Here is a 16,125-nt window from a genome sequence, read left to right as displayed (position 1 = left end):
GAGAGAGAGAGAGAGAGAGAGAATGTTTACTAACTGCCGGTCCAGCCAAGTTCGTTCTTTTCTATACTGTTATTTCTTTTTCTTGCTACTTCTTATTCTTGTCGCGATTTACGAGAGTAAGCTTTCTCTCCAAACTTTATTTTTGGGTACGGGAGAATTTAATCCATTTTCATTACAAAAGTAAATGCATTAATCAAGCAAAGTTAAGTACAGTATTGACAATTAGAGTTGCACATATAGGTGAATATGTAAAACGATGGGTACGTATTGCGTAACCTATGGTTACTGATTACTTCGAAAATGTACCACACAACATTCCGCTTGTTCGACAATAACTTCATTGTAGTAACAAAGTTCAGCCACGAATAATTTACTAATGGGATTGTTTCAACCATTCGTGTGAATCTACAACTATTGTTCAATGAATCGCAACATTATAAAGGCATTGGTATATCGGGACATACAATAATTAATTACACTTACGAGCTTGTTCGTTTAATTAAATGTCAATTACGCGGCTTGCATGTATCTTAAAAGGAAACAAACGATATCTTGATATAATTTATTACTATCGTCCGAATAGAATTTCTAAGATACATTAAAATTCCTTTTCCTAGCATTCTCATTTCACTGAATAGCGTTTCCGTTTTTGCTGCTTGATATCTGAAATCTGTTTGCCGGTCGTGCCATCACGTGTTCTATATATGAAACTAAAATGTGCTACGAGATTCGTGCCGGTGCGACGCGTTTCGCTTTTAAGACGGCTTCTCATATTCCGCTCGCGTGGCCAAGATATATGCGGCACGACGCGAGACTCGCGAAGAGCGCACAATGATAAAAGTCTTCGTCGTTGCATCACGTCCGTGAAAGGAGATTTTCTCTTGGACAAAAGAAGTGTCTCTCGTAATGACAATTTACAATTATCCCGATGCTCCGACGAACAATTGTCGGTGCAGTTGCTCCGCGACGTTTCCTCGTCGCTGAAGGAAAGCACTTTCGGATTTGAGTCACGCTCGACAATCCGTGATAACTTCCGCTTTGGCTTTAATTAGACTTGCCGCAGGAATGACTGCGGATAGCAGCTACAGAAGATACCGCGCTAAATTTACTGATCATTCATTCCGGCTGTCCTCGCGGCCCACCTGAATTTTGATCGGTGACAAAAGGAATTAAAGCTGTTGGATGAGGATTTTATAACAGCTTTATTAAAATAACGAGACGAGTAGATAAAAGTTTAGTCTTCAAAAAATCACATTTGTCATTTAATAAATCCATCAGTAGATGACAAATTAAATTGATAAAATAAATTAAACCATAAAATTAAATCATAAAATTCTAAAATATGTCAAATATATGTAAAATATACATAATTTCCAAATCGACTTTATATTTATTTTTATTATGCAACATGATCATACGAATTTTATATTTTCTTTATTTTTAAAGTCATCCAAGATTTCAGATTTTCTCTCAACAAGTTACAATATTTTATTAGCAAAGAGAATCAAAATCTTAAGTCAATTAAAGAAAGAACAGCTTTGTAATGCTATCTATAAATGCATATACAGATTCAATTTAACAATTTCATATTTAGCAACAGTTAAATCTTCTATTTATTTGAAACAATTTGTAATTCTCGAAAATAAAATATGAAGATTTACCGTATACAAAGAAATATGATGACATTATTTATTAAATCTGTTTTATTAATTTATTATGAGCATGTTTAAATGCGCGTGAAGCGGTATTTAGTAGACGCGGTTTGCGAACTGTCATAACATTTTACATTTACATTCATTTATGCAATAGCATAATTTACATGTTATGAATATTTTATGAGGGCACTGGTGTAATATATTTAAAACATGCGATGTTGCTAATTTAGTACAATGTCGCTTTTCATACGTTAATTTCACACTTTATGGTTCCGCGCTGACGAAAAATCTGGTGGACAGTCAACTCGGCTGCATTCACGGAAATTATAAAACTAATGCAAAAGAATGTGGCCAAGATAAATGTGGTGCGATGTATATATGATGTTTTAGTGTGTTGGAGTATTAATTATGCCTCACGTAACTTTTAAGTTAACCTAGAGCACATTTTAGAAGAACATTAATGGTTTTGTTTTAAAAGGAAGACGAATATTATGCTATAATTATTTCTTGCCTTCTTGTTAAAAAAAAACATTGTGAGCATTGTGTGACAATAGAAATGAGAAATTTCTCTTGACGAAAGTTGCTACTTAATGAGATAATCAAACTTTAGGTTTAAGTTTGCTCTGCTCCATTTCATTTTCCTGTTTTCTGTTCATTCTATTCTTGCATTACCTAGCAGAAATGAAACGTTATCAAAAAATTCTCCTCTCTCTCTCTCTTTCGTATTATCATTTTTCACAAATATTATTTATTCAAGCTTCCATATTTTTTATCATACATCAGCGTTGAGAATTCAGCATACGAAGAATTCAGTTATAAAGGATTAAATGTATTTTTGTTTTATTTTACTGCGACTTTACTCGCAAATCGGAAAAGGTGAATCGACGATTAGATGGGACGATTTTTACAGCCGAGAGAATAAACTGAAATACATTTCTTTTATCCGGCATTATTTGTTTTTTGAATTTTATTGCCAGATACATCCTACATAGTATATAATCCTAAGAACATCAATAAAATCTCTGTTTAAAATCTAGTTTTTAATATTTGAAAATCTAATATAAACTGTATTAATGATGAAAAATTGGATCGTAAAGAAAGTAATATTTGCAAGTAATATTAAACCGTGTGCGTATATTTCTTTACGTAACCATTTTTCAATTTTTTTCTTTTTACAGTCCGAGCTCTTATATTTTAATTCTTTGCGGTTCATAGCAAACGTATTATATCGAATGTATAGAAAAATAAAAATATAAAGAACATCAATAAAATCTCTGTATAGTTTTTAATATTTGTTTTTAATATTTGAAAATCTAATATAAACTGTATTAATGATGAAAAATTGGATCATAAAGAAAGTAATATTTACAACATTATTAAACCGTGTGTATATATTTCTTTAGCTATTTTCCTAATTTTTTTTCTTTTTACAGTCCGAACTCTTATATTTTAATTCTTTGCGGTTCATAGCAAACGTATGGTTATATCGAATGTATGGTTATATCGAATGTATAGAAAAATAAAAATATAAAAGGATATTCCATCATTTAAGTGCTATAAAAAAATTGTGCTTCCTCGATTTTGTAATAAAAAATGTTATTCCACAGAAAGGTATGACAATAAAGAATTTAAAATATTGTACTATATGATAAATATTTGATTTTTTAAGTGCAAGCCTTTATTGGTTGTCGGAAAACATTTATATATAAACAATTTAAATCATCGTTTAATATATGAAACATTATAAAAATCGATCAACTTTTTAGATTAATTCACCTTATTTCGCAAACAATAATATTCCTTATTTCGGGAAAATTATGCTTTATTTTTAACGATAATTATTAGAAATAGTTTTGCTGAAGAATCTAAAAACTTAAACACAAAATAATTATGTAGGACACTCAAGCTGTTTACTAAGATATCAAAACTTTTAATAACATTACTTATCGTGCTTGAGCGTCGTACACTGTCAAATTATGTATGTTATGTATATGTGATTCGCGCTAATGTTAGCAAACGTTGACTATATCGTCTAAAGGCGTGTATCTCTTTAAGAAGTGCATGATTTCCGCTAAAACTATACGTTTCCATTTAATCTTCATCCTTTTTCCTTGCCAATATCCTGTTACTTTCTTAATATCGCTTAATGGTCTCGCAGATTTCGCATTTTATCGGAAGCTGGCGAATATGACCTACCGCTCATGTCTGAATAGCCTACGAGTGGCGTAAAATCTTCAAGAAGGAGCTTTAACTTTACGAGATTCGCGCCCACGTAAACGGTAACGACTTTCTAAGTGCGAAAATTTTTAAAGCAACTAGGAAAATTTCTGAGCCCGTAATACGGCTACTAGCTGTTAGCCAAACTATTGTATGACGAGTTTTGTCTTCGCGCTGATGTGCGCCGAAATTGAGAGATTTATGCCAGCGATGCGATCCATCTTGCATCGCATTTTAATGTAGTTCACAATTTATATGGAGCTAGAAAATCTTCTCGTTTAGGTTAACTTACCATTATCTCTTCGGATAATAATAAGTGCTAGGAAAACAACATACTTGGATACTCAATTAACTCGAATGTTTATAACTTTCTTAAAAATAAAAATATTGTAAAAAAGTTCTTTTTTCAATCGAAACGCCAAACATTAGGATATCAAGAAAATGTATGTTGTTAAATGTATGTTATTAAAAAATCAAAATTTCCAATAAACCTCGTGAAAACTGACACAGGAACATGTTAATATATTATTCGAAATTAAATACAAACGTTTCGGTTTAGATCTTTTTTAGCATAATACTGACAAGTTAGCCACTACAAATAGCAATTTTGCTTTACAATAAACTATATATAAAATTAATTGAAAACTTATATTAGTAGCGACGAGATGACAAAGCAGAGCGCAAATAAGAATGTGTATAATACAAGATGTGTGAACTTGTAAAAGATCATCGAATGGATAAACATGTTTATAACTAAATTAATAAATAGATAAAACAAATAAAACATAGAAGTATCAAGATTTTATAAAAAGTATTTAATGGATTTAAAAGGTCCATATCATTTTGTACATTTAATTTTTTTTGTAAATTTATTGAAAAGTTATTAGCTACTATATCCTTAGCTTTATCTTCCTTCTTCCCTATTTGTATCACGTATACAGTATATAGAAAGTGAATCCTTAAGAGAAGCAGCTCAGTATCAGATTACTTCCTGTCTTGATGAAGTGAACTGTAATATTCACGAAACTTTGGCATTTAACGATGTATCAACATACAGGAAAAAATTCGTAAGTTTCTTTGCGCAGCTTCCTTAAAAATTAAACAATGGAAAAAGCATTGAAAAACATTGGAAAAAAGAGAATATCATAGTGATGCTGAAGAATTATAATAATACAACGCAGTCAAAGGTCTTATCTCACTTTACGATCATAGTACTAGAATAAAGTAATTCTTCTTTCTAACCTTTCTTGCCTTTAAAATTGTCTCTATATTGCTGCATTTAAATTTTAGATTACGGTATCTAGTTGAATCGAATTTCATTTATCAATTGAAATAAATGGGACTGAATAAATGGGATTGAATAGACAACTGCAATTACTGTCATTGGAGCATTTTATATACATGCTCTACAAAATGTTTATTCTTTCAAGTTCTGCTGAACCGTCACGCTGAATCGAGCGCGAAATAAGGTTGATGAACTCAAGCATGTAACATATGTAAGAGAGCACTCTCACAAACGCGAATCCGCAATGGTTTTTGTTGCAGGTCGAGATGAAAGGAATCTCCGGACCTATTGAATTTAAAGAAGGCCGTAGAATTCAGTTTAAATTGGATCTACTGAAACTGAAACAACATTCACTTGTTAAGGTACGTCATGGCCTTACTCTAAGCAAAATAAGAAGCGTGTTAGAAGAACGCGAATATCAAATGAGTATATAATAAAATTATATATGAAACTAGGTCGGCGAGTGGCGTCCCGGCGCCGGCGTCAACGTTACAGACACTGCGGCCTTTTTCGAGCCTAACATCGGGAACGTCACTCTGATTGTGATTACTATACTGGTGAGTTTTCATCAAATCTGCATTTTGTTGCGCAATAACTTTGTTCTGTCTTTTATATCTTTATATAAATCTACGCACGGCTTTATTGTAAAATTATACGACATTTGGACGCAGCTAAAAGGAATATATTCAAATATATTCATAATCATTTCTGCTTTCTAAAAAAAAAGGGAAGATATCGCAAGGCGAGGTAGATTGCCGCATAATGCTGGCTGTTTTATTGTTTCAACTCCGATACCGCCGTACCACCCATTTTGGAAGAACGAGTCGAGCGAAAAACGCGCGATAACCGTTGAAAGTTCTTCGATATGGTCGGCGCCAACATGTCTCCTCATAAATCCGCGTTATACCGCGGCGGTCTCAAAGCGCTTTTCGTTATTCTTGCATGAATCCCAATTCGCTCGTCGGACGCAGGAGACGCCGTATGTGATGATGCATCACGAAAAGAACTACACCGGGAACTCGCGATTTTACGGTTTTTGCATGGACCTTCTGGCAGCGGTGGCGAGGGAGGTAGGCTTTTCGTACCGATTGGAGCTGGTACCGGATAGGAAGTATGGCGCACGAGACCCGGAGACCGGCGAATGGAATGGCATCGTACGAGAGCTTATGCGACATGTATGATTTGGTTTGTTTGTTTCATTTCTCACATCTCCCTTTAGTACACGATCCTGAACACTCGCTCACGTATATCGCTAGAGTCTTTGGAGAAATCTCTTGTTGATCTATTTACTTTGATTATTTACTTTGAATAGCCAAGGCAAGTTTTATAGGTAACCTTGTTACCTATAATCACAAATTACATATCACAAATTAGAGTAAATCCCATACTGTTTGTATTGATAACTGCAAATTATTACACGGTTCGATAATATGTTTTGATCAATTAATACGAGGTTGTACTACTGTAAATGTTCTCTTGCTAGTAATTTAATACTCCACTAATGTTTTGACGGTCTAATTTATAATCGCATTAATGGTAGAAATGTAAATGTATTAACGTTGTTTATAAAAGTTTACTTTAGTTTGTATAAATATTAGGTGTAGGAAAAAGTTCGTGGCGTTTTTTTAATGCCATCTAACGGGAAAAACGCCACGAACTTTTTCCCACATAAACGTAAGTAATAAGATGATTCTATTCTCTGTTATCCTATATTTTTTTAATCCAATATTTTGAATTTAATTATAATTTGATTTGTGCATTTAGTTGCAACAATTCTATGCTTGACTTGCTAGTTAAATTTGTTCTTTTAATAACTCATTATGATCAATTATTCTGATATTTATCATATTGTAGAATAAAAGCTGTCCTTATAAAAATAAATCACAACGATTTGTATAATACGTAATTTTGCACGGCGTTAACAACTCGCAAATGTCAGTCAATATAAAATAAGATCGTAAAATGATTGCAAATTGTTTAGTGTAAATATTGCAGAATCATGGGATGCACTAACAATGTCAATTACATGTTTCAATTAGTATACTTTTACTGAGCCTACATGTATAATCATACATATAACGACATATAACTTCACATGAAAGTTTCATTTGAAATAATAATTATTTTTTCCCTAATATTATTTATTATTATTTTCTACAAAGATTTTTGAAAGATTTTTTGATAAATGTGAAAGATGAAAATGATAGCTTATATGAAATGTATCATTTAATATATGTCTATTTTCAAATAATGAAATAACATTTCTTGATTATTTGTATTTGACAACTCGTATAACTTGAATACAAATTTCTCCTTTAAAGCAAATTTATTTAGACGGAGACGACGCCGTATTGATTTATTGAAGCCAAACGATATTAAATATCAAAATGAAATGAAGGATGAGTCAATAAGAGTCAACGCGAAAGTAAATGTGCAATAATACAATATATTTAGTCAGTTATATAATAAATTACTTAAATAAAAACATTTTGATTTTCAACACATGTCGAAATGAAATTAAAATAAACAATGAAGTAGTCAAAATGTGAAACAACAGATCATAGATTAAATAAAATTGCACGTCTATGTTAAATTGAAAGTTGTATCAAAAAATAGAACTATGTAACTAAAGTCCAGTTTTATTTAATATTTCACAGTGGCTATTGCTTTATTATTTATTGCAATTTTATTTTAACCCATGTTTTCTGTCGTTTAAATATATCTTATGTATTATATATTGAAAAAAATTCCATAATTAGGATTGAAACGTATGCGTTTTTATTTAATTTACTACGAGTAATAATTGATTAAATATATTGTTATTATTGCATACTGATATCCGCATCGGCTTTTATTGGATCATCTTTCCTTCATTTTATTTTTATTTAGAGCTATACATTTAATTTATGACTCGAGTCATCGATATTAAATCTAATCTATCGATATTAAATTAATATTTAGAATTATCTATAATTTATTTATTTATCTATAATTATCTATAATTTAGAATTATCTATAATTAAAAATTGCAAAAGCTCTCTTTATTTAGATATAAAAATTAACGTACGACTAATGTTCTTGTTTACCGTGTTTTTTTTCTTAATTAAAAATAAGAGATAGAATGTGAAATGTACTTTATTTACGATGAATATCAATTATGCACGAAAATAAATGGGAATTTATACTTCTCGTACGAACTAACAGTATTACACTACAGTAACTACAGTATTTCATAAATTCTGTAATATCATGATGAAATTTGGCATTTATTAAAACATAATATTAAATTTAAAACACAGTATACAAATTTAATGAAACTGTATGTACGTCACATATAGGAGAGCAATTTTCTTTTACGTATTTACTAAAGTAACATAAAATCGAAAGATTATATCGACAGAAAATGGAAAGATTTATGAATTTCTTACTTACTTCGATCAATTATTTCTTATAAATTCGAAAATTTTCTTCTCTAACTATATTTGAAATCTTTAATAATTACATATTTCATCGATATTTGCGTGTGTCGCTTTATATCTGCGGTCGCGTTGAAATTTGCCTCTTCTCTTTAAATCTTTTATGCTCTTACGACTTTTCGCTTCACGTACTTTTTCGCTCTATTCAAAAGACTCATGCATTATTCAAAGAAGAGTTAAAAGTGGCCTTACAGCCTCCATTAAGTTGGCTTAAATTAATTTTATATCTCAATTTTATATCTTCTGTCTTCTAGATTGCATAAAACGAATTTTAACACTTTCACGAGAGTGCCATATTAAGTAATTATTCATAAATGCGCTGACCGTTTAATCCGTCTCTTCTTAATCTACGCGTATGATAAGTTAAGTGCAGATTTTTGTTACGCGATATATTCTTTATGTTGAAATCTATGATAAATATTTGCTGTACAATTCATCCAGCAAGAAATAATTTCTCACTAAGACTTTTATCTTTAGCTATGCAATGCTAATTTTTCATCTTTGTTTTCATGCGCATATTCGCGCAGCTTATTTGGATTAAATCTTATGTTTGAATTTTTTTTTCAAGCTCTTTCCATGCATATGTATACATACATATGCATGATAATTTTTTTACAAACGAATGTAAAACCTCAAACAGCATGCATACACAAACAATACACACAAAATGAAACATGTACGTTCTCGTCTCTTTCATTTTTTTTTCTTTAAGAATCCTCTGTCATAAAAGTAGTAATATTAAATAACGAGGATAAAAATATTAACAGCTTAAAACATTATAAAATATGTTGTATATAAATGTTGAATCTGAACGGATTAGCTCCCTTTTTCCGTTTTTCTTTTTTTCTAACGCCGCTTTTCAACGCGGCTTAATTAATGCGTGCCAAATGCATTCTCTATATAGTCTGCAATATGCAGTTAATCCAGTCGAAATTCTCATATGCGGCTCGTAAATACCAAATCTACTCGACATACCCTCTAATTAAATCTCTCACGTTTCCGTCGTGCGGCAGTCACCGGCCCCGTTTTCATCTAAAATGGCGGAAAGCTTCATGAAGTGAAGCTACTTTATTGCATTTCAAGAAGCCGATTTGAATTTAAATTTAAATCTAGACCCCGCGCATAGACTTCCAACTCTCCATGTCTGAATATACGACGACCGTGCGATAACGCTCACATCTACAGGAGAGCATCTTTTTGTCTATATTTTCACTCGTTCGTGGTGAAGATAATATTTGTCCGGTGGAACGAAAGTTTCTCCCTCGTTGCACGTTCGTCTCTTTCGTACGTTTGCAATTATCGAAATTCTTCGGATAATTTTTCTCGTTCTCGTTTTTCTGTATTGTTCGCCGGCGTTACTTCTAATTCGATCGAGTATTCGTATCAACGTTTTATCAGGTGATTTAATTCACCATTTCTGCATGCGAAAATCTATACATCTCGATCTTGATAAAAAAAATTTTTTGTTTCTTATTTTTTAATGGCGATGCTAGGTATCGTAGACGTTTTTTATCATGTGCGAAAGACAAGAAAAGTTATTCACTATTAAATTATTGTGTAAAATTAACTGTGATAGAAATAAAGAAATCTGTTAATCAAAAATTAGATACGTATTACTAAATTTTTCACGATCGGACGATACATTTAATATGATTAGTAAAATTATACAAATGATACATTTATCTTGAATGTTATTTACTAGTAAAATAATAATCTAAGACATTACTCATGAGATTTATTTGGCAAGCTATTGTCTAGTTGGCGTAATATCACGCACGTTAATTGGCCTTCTCGCACCTGAGTCTCCGAGGCCTACGACGTGTAGTTACGCTTGCAGAGCACATCTCGTGGGAGTGTTGAACGTAATAGTCTATCGAAGAGTAATCCATTTAGCTGGTAATCAGCATCGAGAGAACCATCGAACGTCCACGTCGAGGCAAGTGCATTCGCCATGCCCGGTATGTCGTCGTAAATACCAATTAAAGCTGTCCATACTGTTACAGATACATGCACGACTCGCTATCACACGTGGTATCCCGGTATTCTTTGGTTATACGATGGCCGTAAACTTTTATGCGAAATTCTTAAATACTATTTTAGAGGCGAAAAAGCATGTATAATTTTTAGTCGACGTAATGCACTTCGCTGCATCACGTTTGCGATGTAACTAACAGAATATTTATGCACCGAATCTTTAAATCTTTGTGCATATTTTTATACATATGTAAAATCAGAAAGTTGGGTCATAATGTACTTATCGAATCAAAATGATAACAAATAACTTCACTTTGCTCTCTAAATAGTAACATGTTTTAAAAAAGATAAATTATAGAATATTAGTTACATCTTATTAAATACCTTAAAGATTTTATATCAAAAAATGTTCATTGATGGTAAACTAAAAGCTGCTTTATTGGCTGCCTGGAAGGATTTATTTATGAAAAGAGGCGCAGCCTCATAGTTGATGCTTTTCCGAAGCATTTTAAAGCTTGTATCAAAGTTAAAGGTGGCTATTTTGAATATTAATTGTATTTTGTTGGTAATTTAATAGGATGTAACTAATACTCCAGAGTTTGTTTTTCTGTATAGGAATTATCGCTTGTTGGCACAAGTTGGCATTATATTCTGTATATTTAAAACGAAAGAAACAATGGAAAAGTTATCGAGTTTATCATAAAGACAACTTATACCTGTATCAATTTCTTCACTTCATTATCGAAAATTGATTACAATGTAGCATGTTTGTGTTTTATTTACTACAAAGAAAATATATAGTGTACAGAATCGTATTTCCTGGCATAAAAATGTAGAAAAAGATTCTTTATTATATTGATTAGTTGTTTAAAGTCTAATGTCGAAATTGTGAAAATTGTGCCACTGAACTCCGATCTCCCCTAATTTTATTTGATACTCACAAAACTTTGTAATCAAACTTTTTTGTAAGATTGTATATATTCTTACAATATAAAATATTTTTCATTTATTCAATTTACCATTCACTTAAGTAAGTGAGTTTATCAGTCTAATTTTATAACACGATTATAAGAAAATGCGTTCATCTATTATTCATTAATTAAATCTGTAATGCGTACTTCTCGGCGAAAGAGCTAAAGCGACGCACCAAAATTTCCCTAATCTTCTCGAACCGAGACTGAAGTTGTGAAACTTGATTTCTACCAATCCTTACTCAAAAGATTTACATTCAGTCCGTATAAAATTCCCATGACGCAAACATGCGAACGCTTTATCGTTTCGCGGAACATTGTTGTTGACCATATCGATAGTTCTAGCGCGGATAGTAGCATCTTGTGAAAAAGATATAGGATAACAAAATGGGCGGGAGAACTGGCGACCGGAGACTAACGTAAAGATAGGAAGAGAGAAAAGAATTGCGAGCGAAATCCTATAGCAAAGGGAGACGAAGCGAAAAACGGTAGCTCCTTTTTATGATCCCCATAGGAGCAGCCGTATGTAATGCTGAAGAGCGAGGGGAATTTCAGCGGAAACATGCGTTACGAAGGCTTCTGCATCGACTTGCTGAAGAAGATAGCGCACATGGTGGGCTTCACCTACAGGATTGAACTCGTGCCGGATGGCAAGTATGGCGTTTACGATTACGAGACCGGCGAGTGGAACGGAATAGTTCGCCAACTGATGGATAAGGTGAGTGTGTGCGATATGCGTCCGTGTGCATTGCTGCAGTTCCATTCGAATTATCTCAGAGACGTACACAACCTACTGGAATCAAAGAAAATTGAATCGTCCGCTTATATAAACTATGGCGATTGTCAGAAATAATTTTCGATTTTTCTTCTTTGAAATAATTAAAATGCTCCATGTATTTGTATGTAAATCTCTTCCGAGTATCTTATTTATTGTTAATAAACGTTCATGAAAAATTCTTGTAGTTACCAGATAAGGGAACTTTCAGAGGGAGAGGATGCTGACGCGTACATTATACGACGGTATAATTTATATGTTACGGAAGCATACATTGTGCGGTCTACTATACTGGAGGTTGTTGATTCTCAGCGTCGTGAGACAGTTTGATAGTCAGTGATAGATATAACAAAGGGTAGTTAAGCGAATTTCAACAGAGATAGGGACCAAGTATCGGCGTTTAAGAGGAAATGTGATTCTTGAGCGATATGGGTAATGTCACTCGTACAAGCATTAACCTGCCAATCCCAAGAAATCCTATAGAAACATACTACATAAACCGAGGATGTTGAGTTTTGGCTATTTTTTAGCAAAAATAAAAGTTTCGAGATATTACAAATTATACATAATATTAAATATAAAATATATAAAATTTATCATAATATAAAAAATATAAAATCTTAGGTACTTAACAATTTGTTATCAATAAATAATATTAGATTTATTGTCTTTGATATATCACAACTTTTCTCATCTTCCTGATGTTTTCCTAAGATAAACGGTACTTCATTGTACTTAAGTAAGTTAAATCTAATTAATATGTGCGATATCGTCAAATTTTCTCAGAAAAGGGAAAAAACTTTTTTTCAATTTAACAAAAATTTCTTGATTAATCAAATAATGTAGCAAAAAAAATATTCTCTTAAAAACGTGATCAAATGTCGTTTTTGTCATTTTCGTTTTAAAATCACCTTTTTTGAGTTATATTGTATGATTATCCCAAAAAATTATTTAAAATAATTTTTTATAAAAATTTAACTATAATTTACAGTAATTGCAACTATTTTTATGGTAATAATATAATTAGAGTCTCATTTTCTATTGCTAACTGTATATATTTGTTAATAAAATTATATATACAATTATCATTATTAACATAACAGCAGTAATAATTATAATAATATGTAATTATAATTATCAAAAATTTTTCTCTCAATGCCGGAAATAGTCAAAACGTAACACTCTCCTTTACTTTTATCGTATGAATTATCGCACCGATTACGATTTAGGTCAAAGGTTCTCCTGTTCGCATCTCCCCACATGTACATGAGCGCGCATTAATCATGCAAATTGATGGCCGCACACGCAGGATTACCTACGAACGACATGGCGTGATATGCCGCGATGATAGAGGAAGCCATGCTTCCTTTTGCTAGTGATAGGCTCGAGCGAATCGCCGCCGTGCACTTCGCTTGCGTTAAACGCATAGGCTTAGACGCTTTGGGTGCCGCTCGCTTTTGCAATTCAAATCACGAATAGGTGCGAGATGAGAGCCATATATACGGGTGACACCGCGTCTCTACCAGGAAAGCATGAAACTAGCCCGCGCATCGTCGCCCGCCGACTATGTCTACATTTCAGAGGAAGGTATTATACATCGCACGCGCACAGACGATTGATTAAGTGCCGTATACGCGCGCAATTCCGTTCCGCAATTCTACCGAATTTCAATATTTCGCTGACGGTTGTAGCAGATGCAACGACAACTATGCACAACGCCGTGATAACAATGTCAATGCACACACAATTCTTCCACGGTGCCGATAGGCACCGTGCAAAGATAGCGCAGTGGAAAAGAGAGCTCGGAGTTACAGGTAATCCTTGTGCTGGAGTTAAACCCATCATGTATCATCATATATATATATATATACACATGTAACAGCATTAGTATTTTAGTGATCACAATAATCTAACATATTATTTGCACCAGTAGAGAATTTGAACGTAGAATTTGAACATTCTTTTTCGTTTATTTGTAATTGTCCTAAGATTTTTGTAATAAAAGAATAATTTATAATAAAAGAGTATTCTCCCTTTAAACGAGATACAATTGATAACATTAGTTTACATGATTTTACAAGAACATATGAAGATGTTTCTGGATAATTTTCGATGCTGAGTCCAAATCTGCCATCGAAATATTTCCATCAAATGCTTTTTGAGACATAAGAAAAGATTTTATTTCCAATATAATGAATTTTTATTGAAATTAAAACTAGTATAATCTCTTGCCAAACTGCAATATATATAAATTGATCTTTGTATTTTATAAATATTTTATAATTTCTTTCGAGGGACGAACTAAGAAAAATTCGCTAGTCCTTTTTCATAGACCGCATACTTTTTTGTCGCGGTACATTTCTTAAAGACGCACTCGTTTTTGGGAAAACTAAAGTAGGATGTAATGAGCCGAGTATTCTAGCAGCGATATCTACATTCCAGAGAACTACTTTCGCCATAAATCCCGAAGTTCTGGATTGGATTCAGTGTCCGGTTGCTGCGGAACACAAGGGCGCACTTTTATCATGAATAATGTATAAATCCTGCGTATATGTGCGCCGGAAACTGAGCGTCTGTATAGAAATAATTAATTCCACACTATATTAATGTAATGCAACGAGGAAAATTCGTGGTTTTATCAAACGGATAACAAGATACGCGGTGTTTGAATCGAAATGTTCGTAATGACCGTTTAATTAAACGAAATAATATTCGTAAACTAAATTAAGAAAGTGCTGGGCTCAAGGACTAAGGTATCGATTACGCAGACGGAATAATTACGTTCTAATTTCAGGAAAATTACAGTTATGAATGGTTTAATATCTCGGGATTCTGAATGAAATATAGCGATCAACGATACGATGATGCTACATATGGGCTGGAATTCATGGAATTATGAAGAATCGCGATATGAGAGTCCGTGAAATTTCTCATTTTCGTCGGGATTCGCAGACCGGTGGACGTTACACAGCGACCGGCGCTATGTTATCCGGACGGCAGTATTAATTTTGTCAGATGATCATTAATAATACTCGCTTCGCTGCAGTCGTCGCGAACGCAATGGAGAAACCGAGGATGGAAAAATGATTATAAAAACTAATAATATGCCTAGAAGCGGTCGTATCGTATTTTAACGACTTATGTATAATTAAGCAGATTACCTCTATCCTATTTGAGACATCCGATACAGTCAAGAATTTTAATCGATGATTAGAATTATGTTTAATTGACAATATTTTAATTAATGTACGATATAACAAGAATTCTTTTACATTATTAAATTCATAATATCAAATTAGACCTAATTTCAGTTATTTAACTAATTTAATTAGGAAAAATGTAATAATAAATTTGATTTTTTAATTTATTATTTATCAAGTAAGTAAGCATTATATGTGAATATAGATGTTGTTTACTTTCAAATTAACCACAGAAATGGATTTTGTAAAATGGATTGGTTTACATGTAAATTAAAAATAACAAAAGTTACAAATAATAAATATTATTCAATTCAAGGAAGTGGATTACCATTATTCCTTTAATATTTACAACAATGTTACGCAATATTTTCTCTTACCCAGATTCTTTTGCGTTTCAGAGAAAAAAGAGAGAGAGAGAGAGAGAGAGAGAGAGAGAGAGAGAGAGAGAGAGAAGAGAGAGAGTAGTATTATTAGTAATATAATATAATATAATAAGTAAATATTACTACTTAATAAGTAATTAATTATTTAAGTTAATAAATTAAATTTAGTTAGTATATATAGTATTATTT

The 16,125-nt window shown here is 32.2% G+C and overlaps 1 protein-coding gene across 1 annotated transcript in view; it reads left to right on the top strand.

Moving 5' to 3' along the window:
* The window catches only part of LOC105625941 (glutamate receptor ionotropic, kainate 2), a 136,192-nt gene that overhangs the window by 104,920 nt on the left and 15,147 nt on the right, over nt 1-16,125 (top strand). The window contains exons 8-11 of the mRNA XM_012207252.1: nt 5,418-5,519; nt 5,613-5,714; nt 6,129-6,332; nt 12,093-12,296. Of these exons, the coding sequence (XP_012062642.1) occupies nt 5,418-5,519; nt 5,613-5,714; nt 6,129-6,332; nt 12,093-12,296 (612 nt within the window). The remainder of the gene's footprint in view (nt 1-5,417; nt 5,520-5,612; nt 5,715-6,128; nt 6,333-12,092; nt 12,297-16,125) is intronic.

The sequence above is a fragment of the Atta cephalotes genome (genome assembly GCF_000143395.1).
Source record: "Atta cephalotes unplaced genomic scaffold scaffold00004, whole genome shotgun sequence".
Classification (NCBI taxonomy): Eukaryota; Metazoa; Arthropoda; class Insecta; order Hymenoptera; family Formicidae; genus Atta; species Atta cephalotes.
Note: the sequence above shows the minus strand (reverse complement) of the source record. Positions and strands in the feature narration are given on the sequence as shown.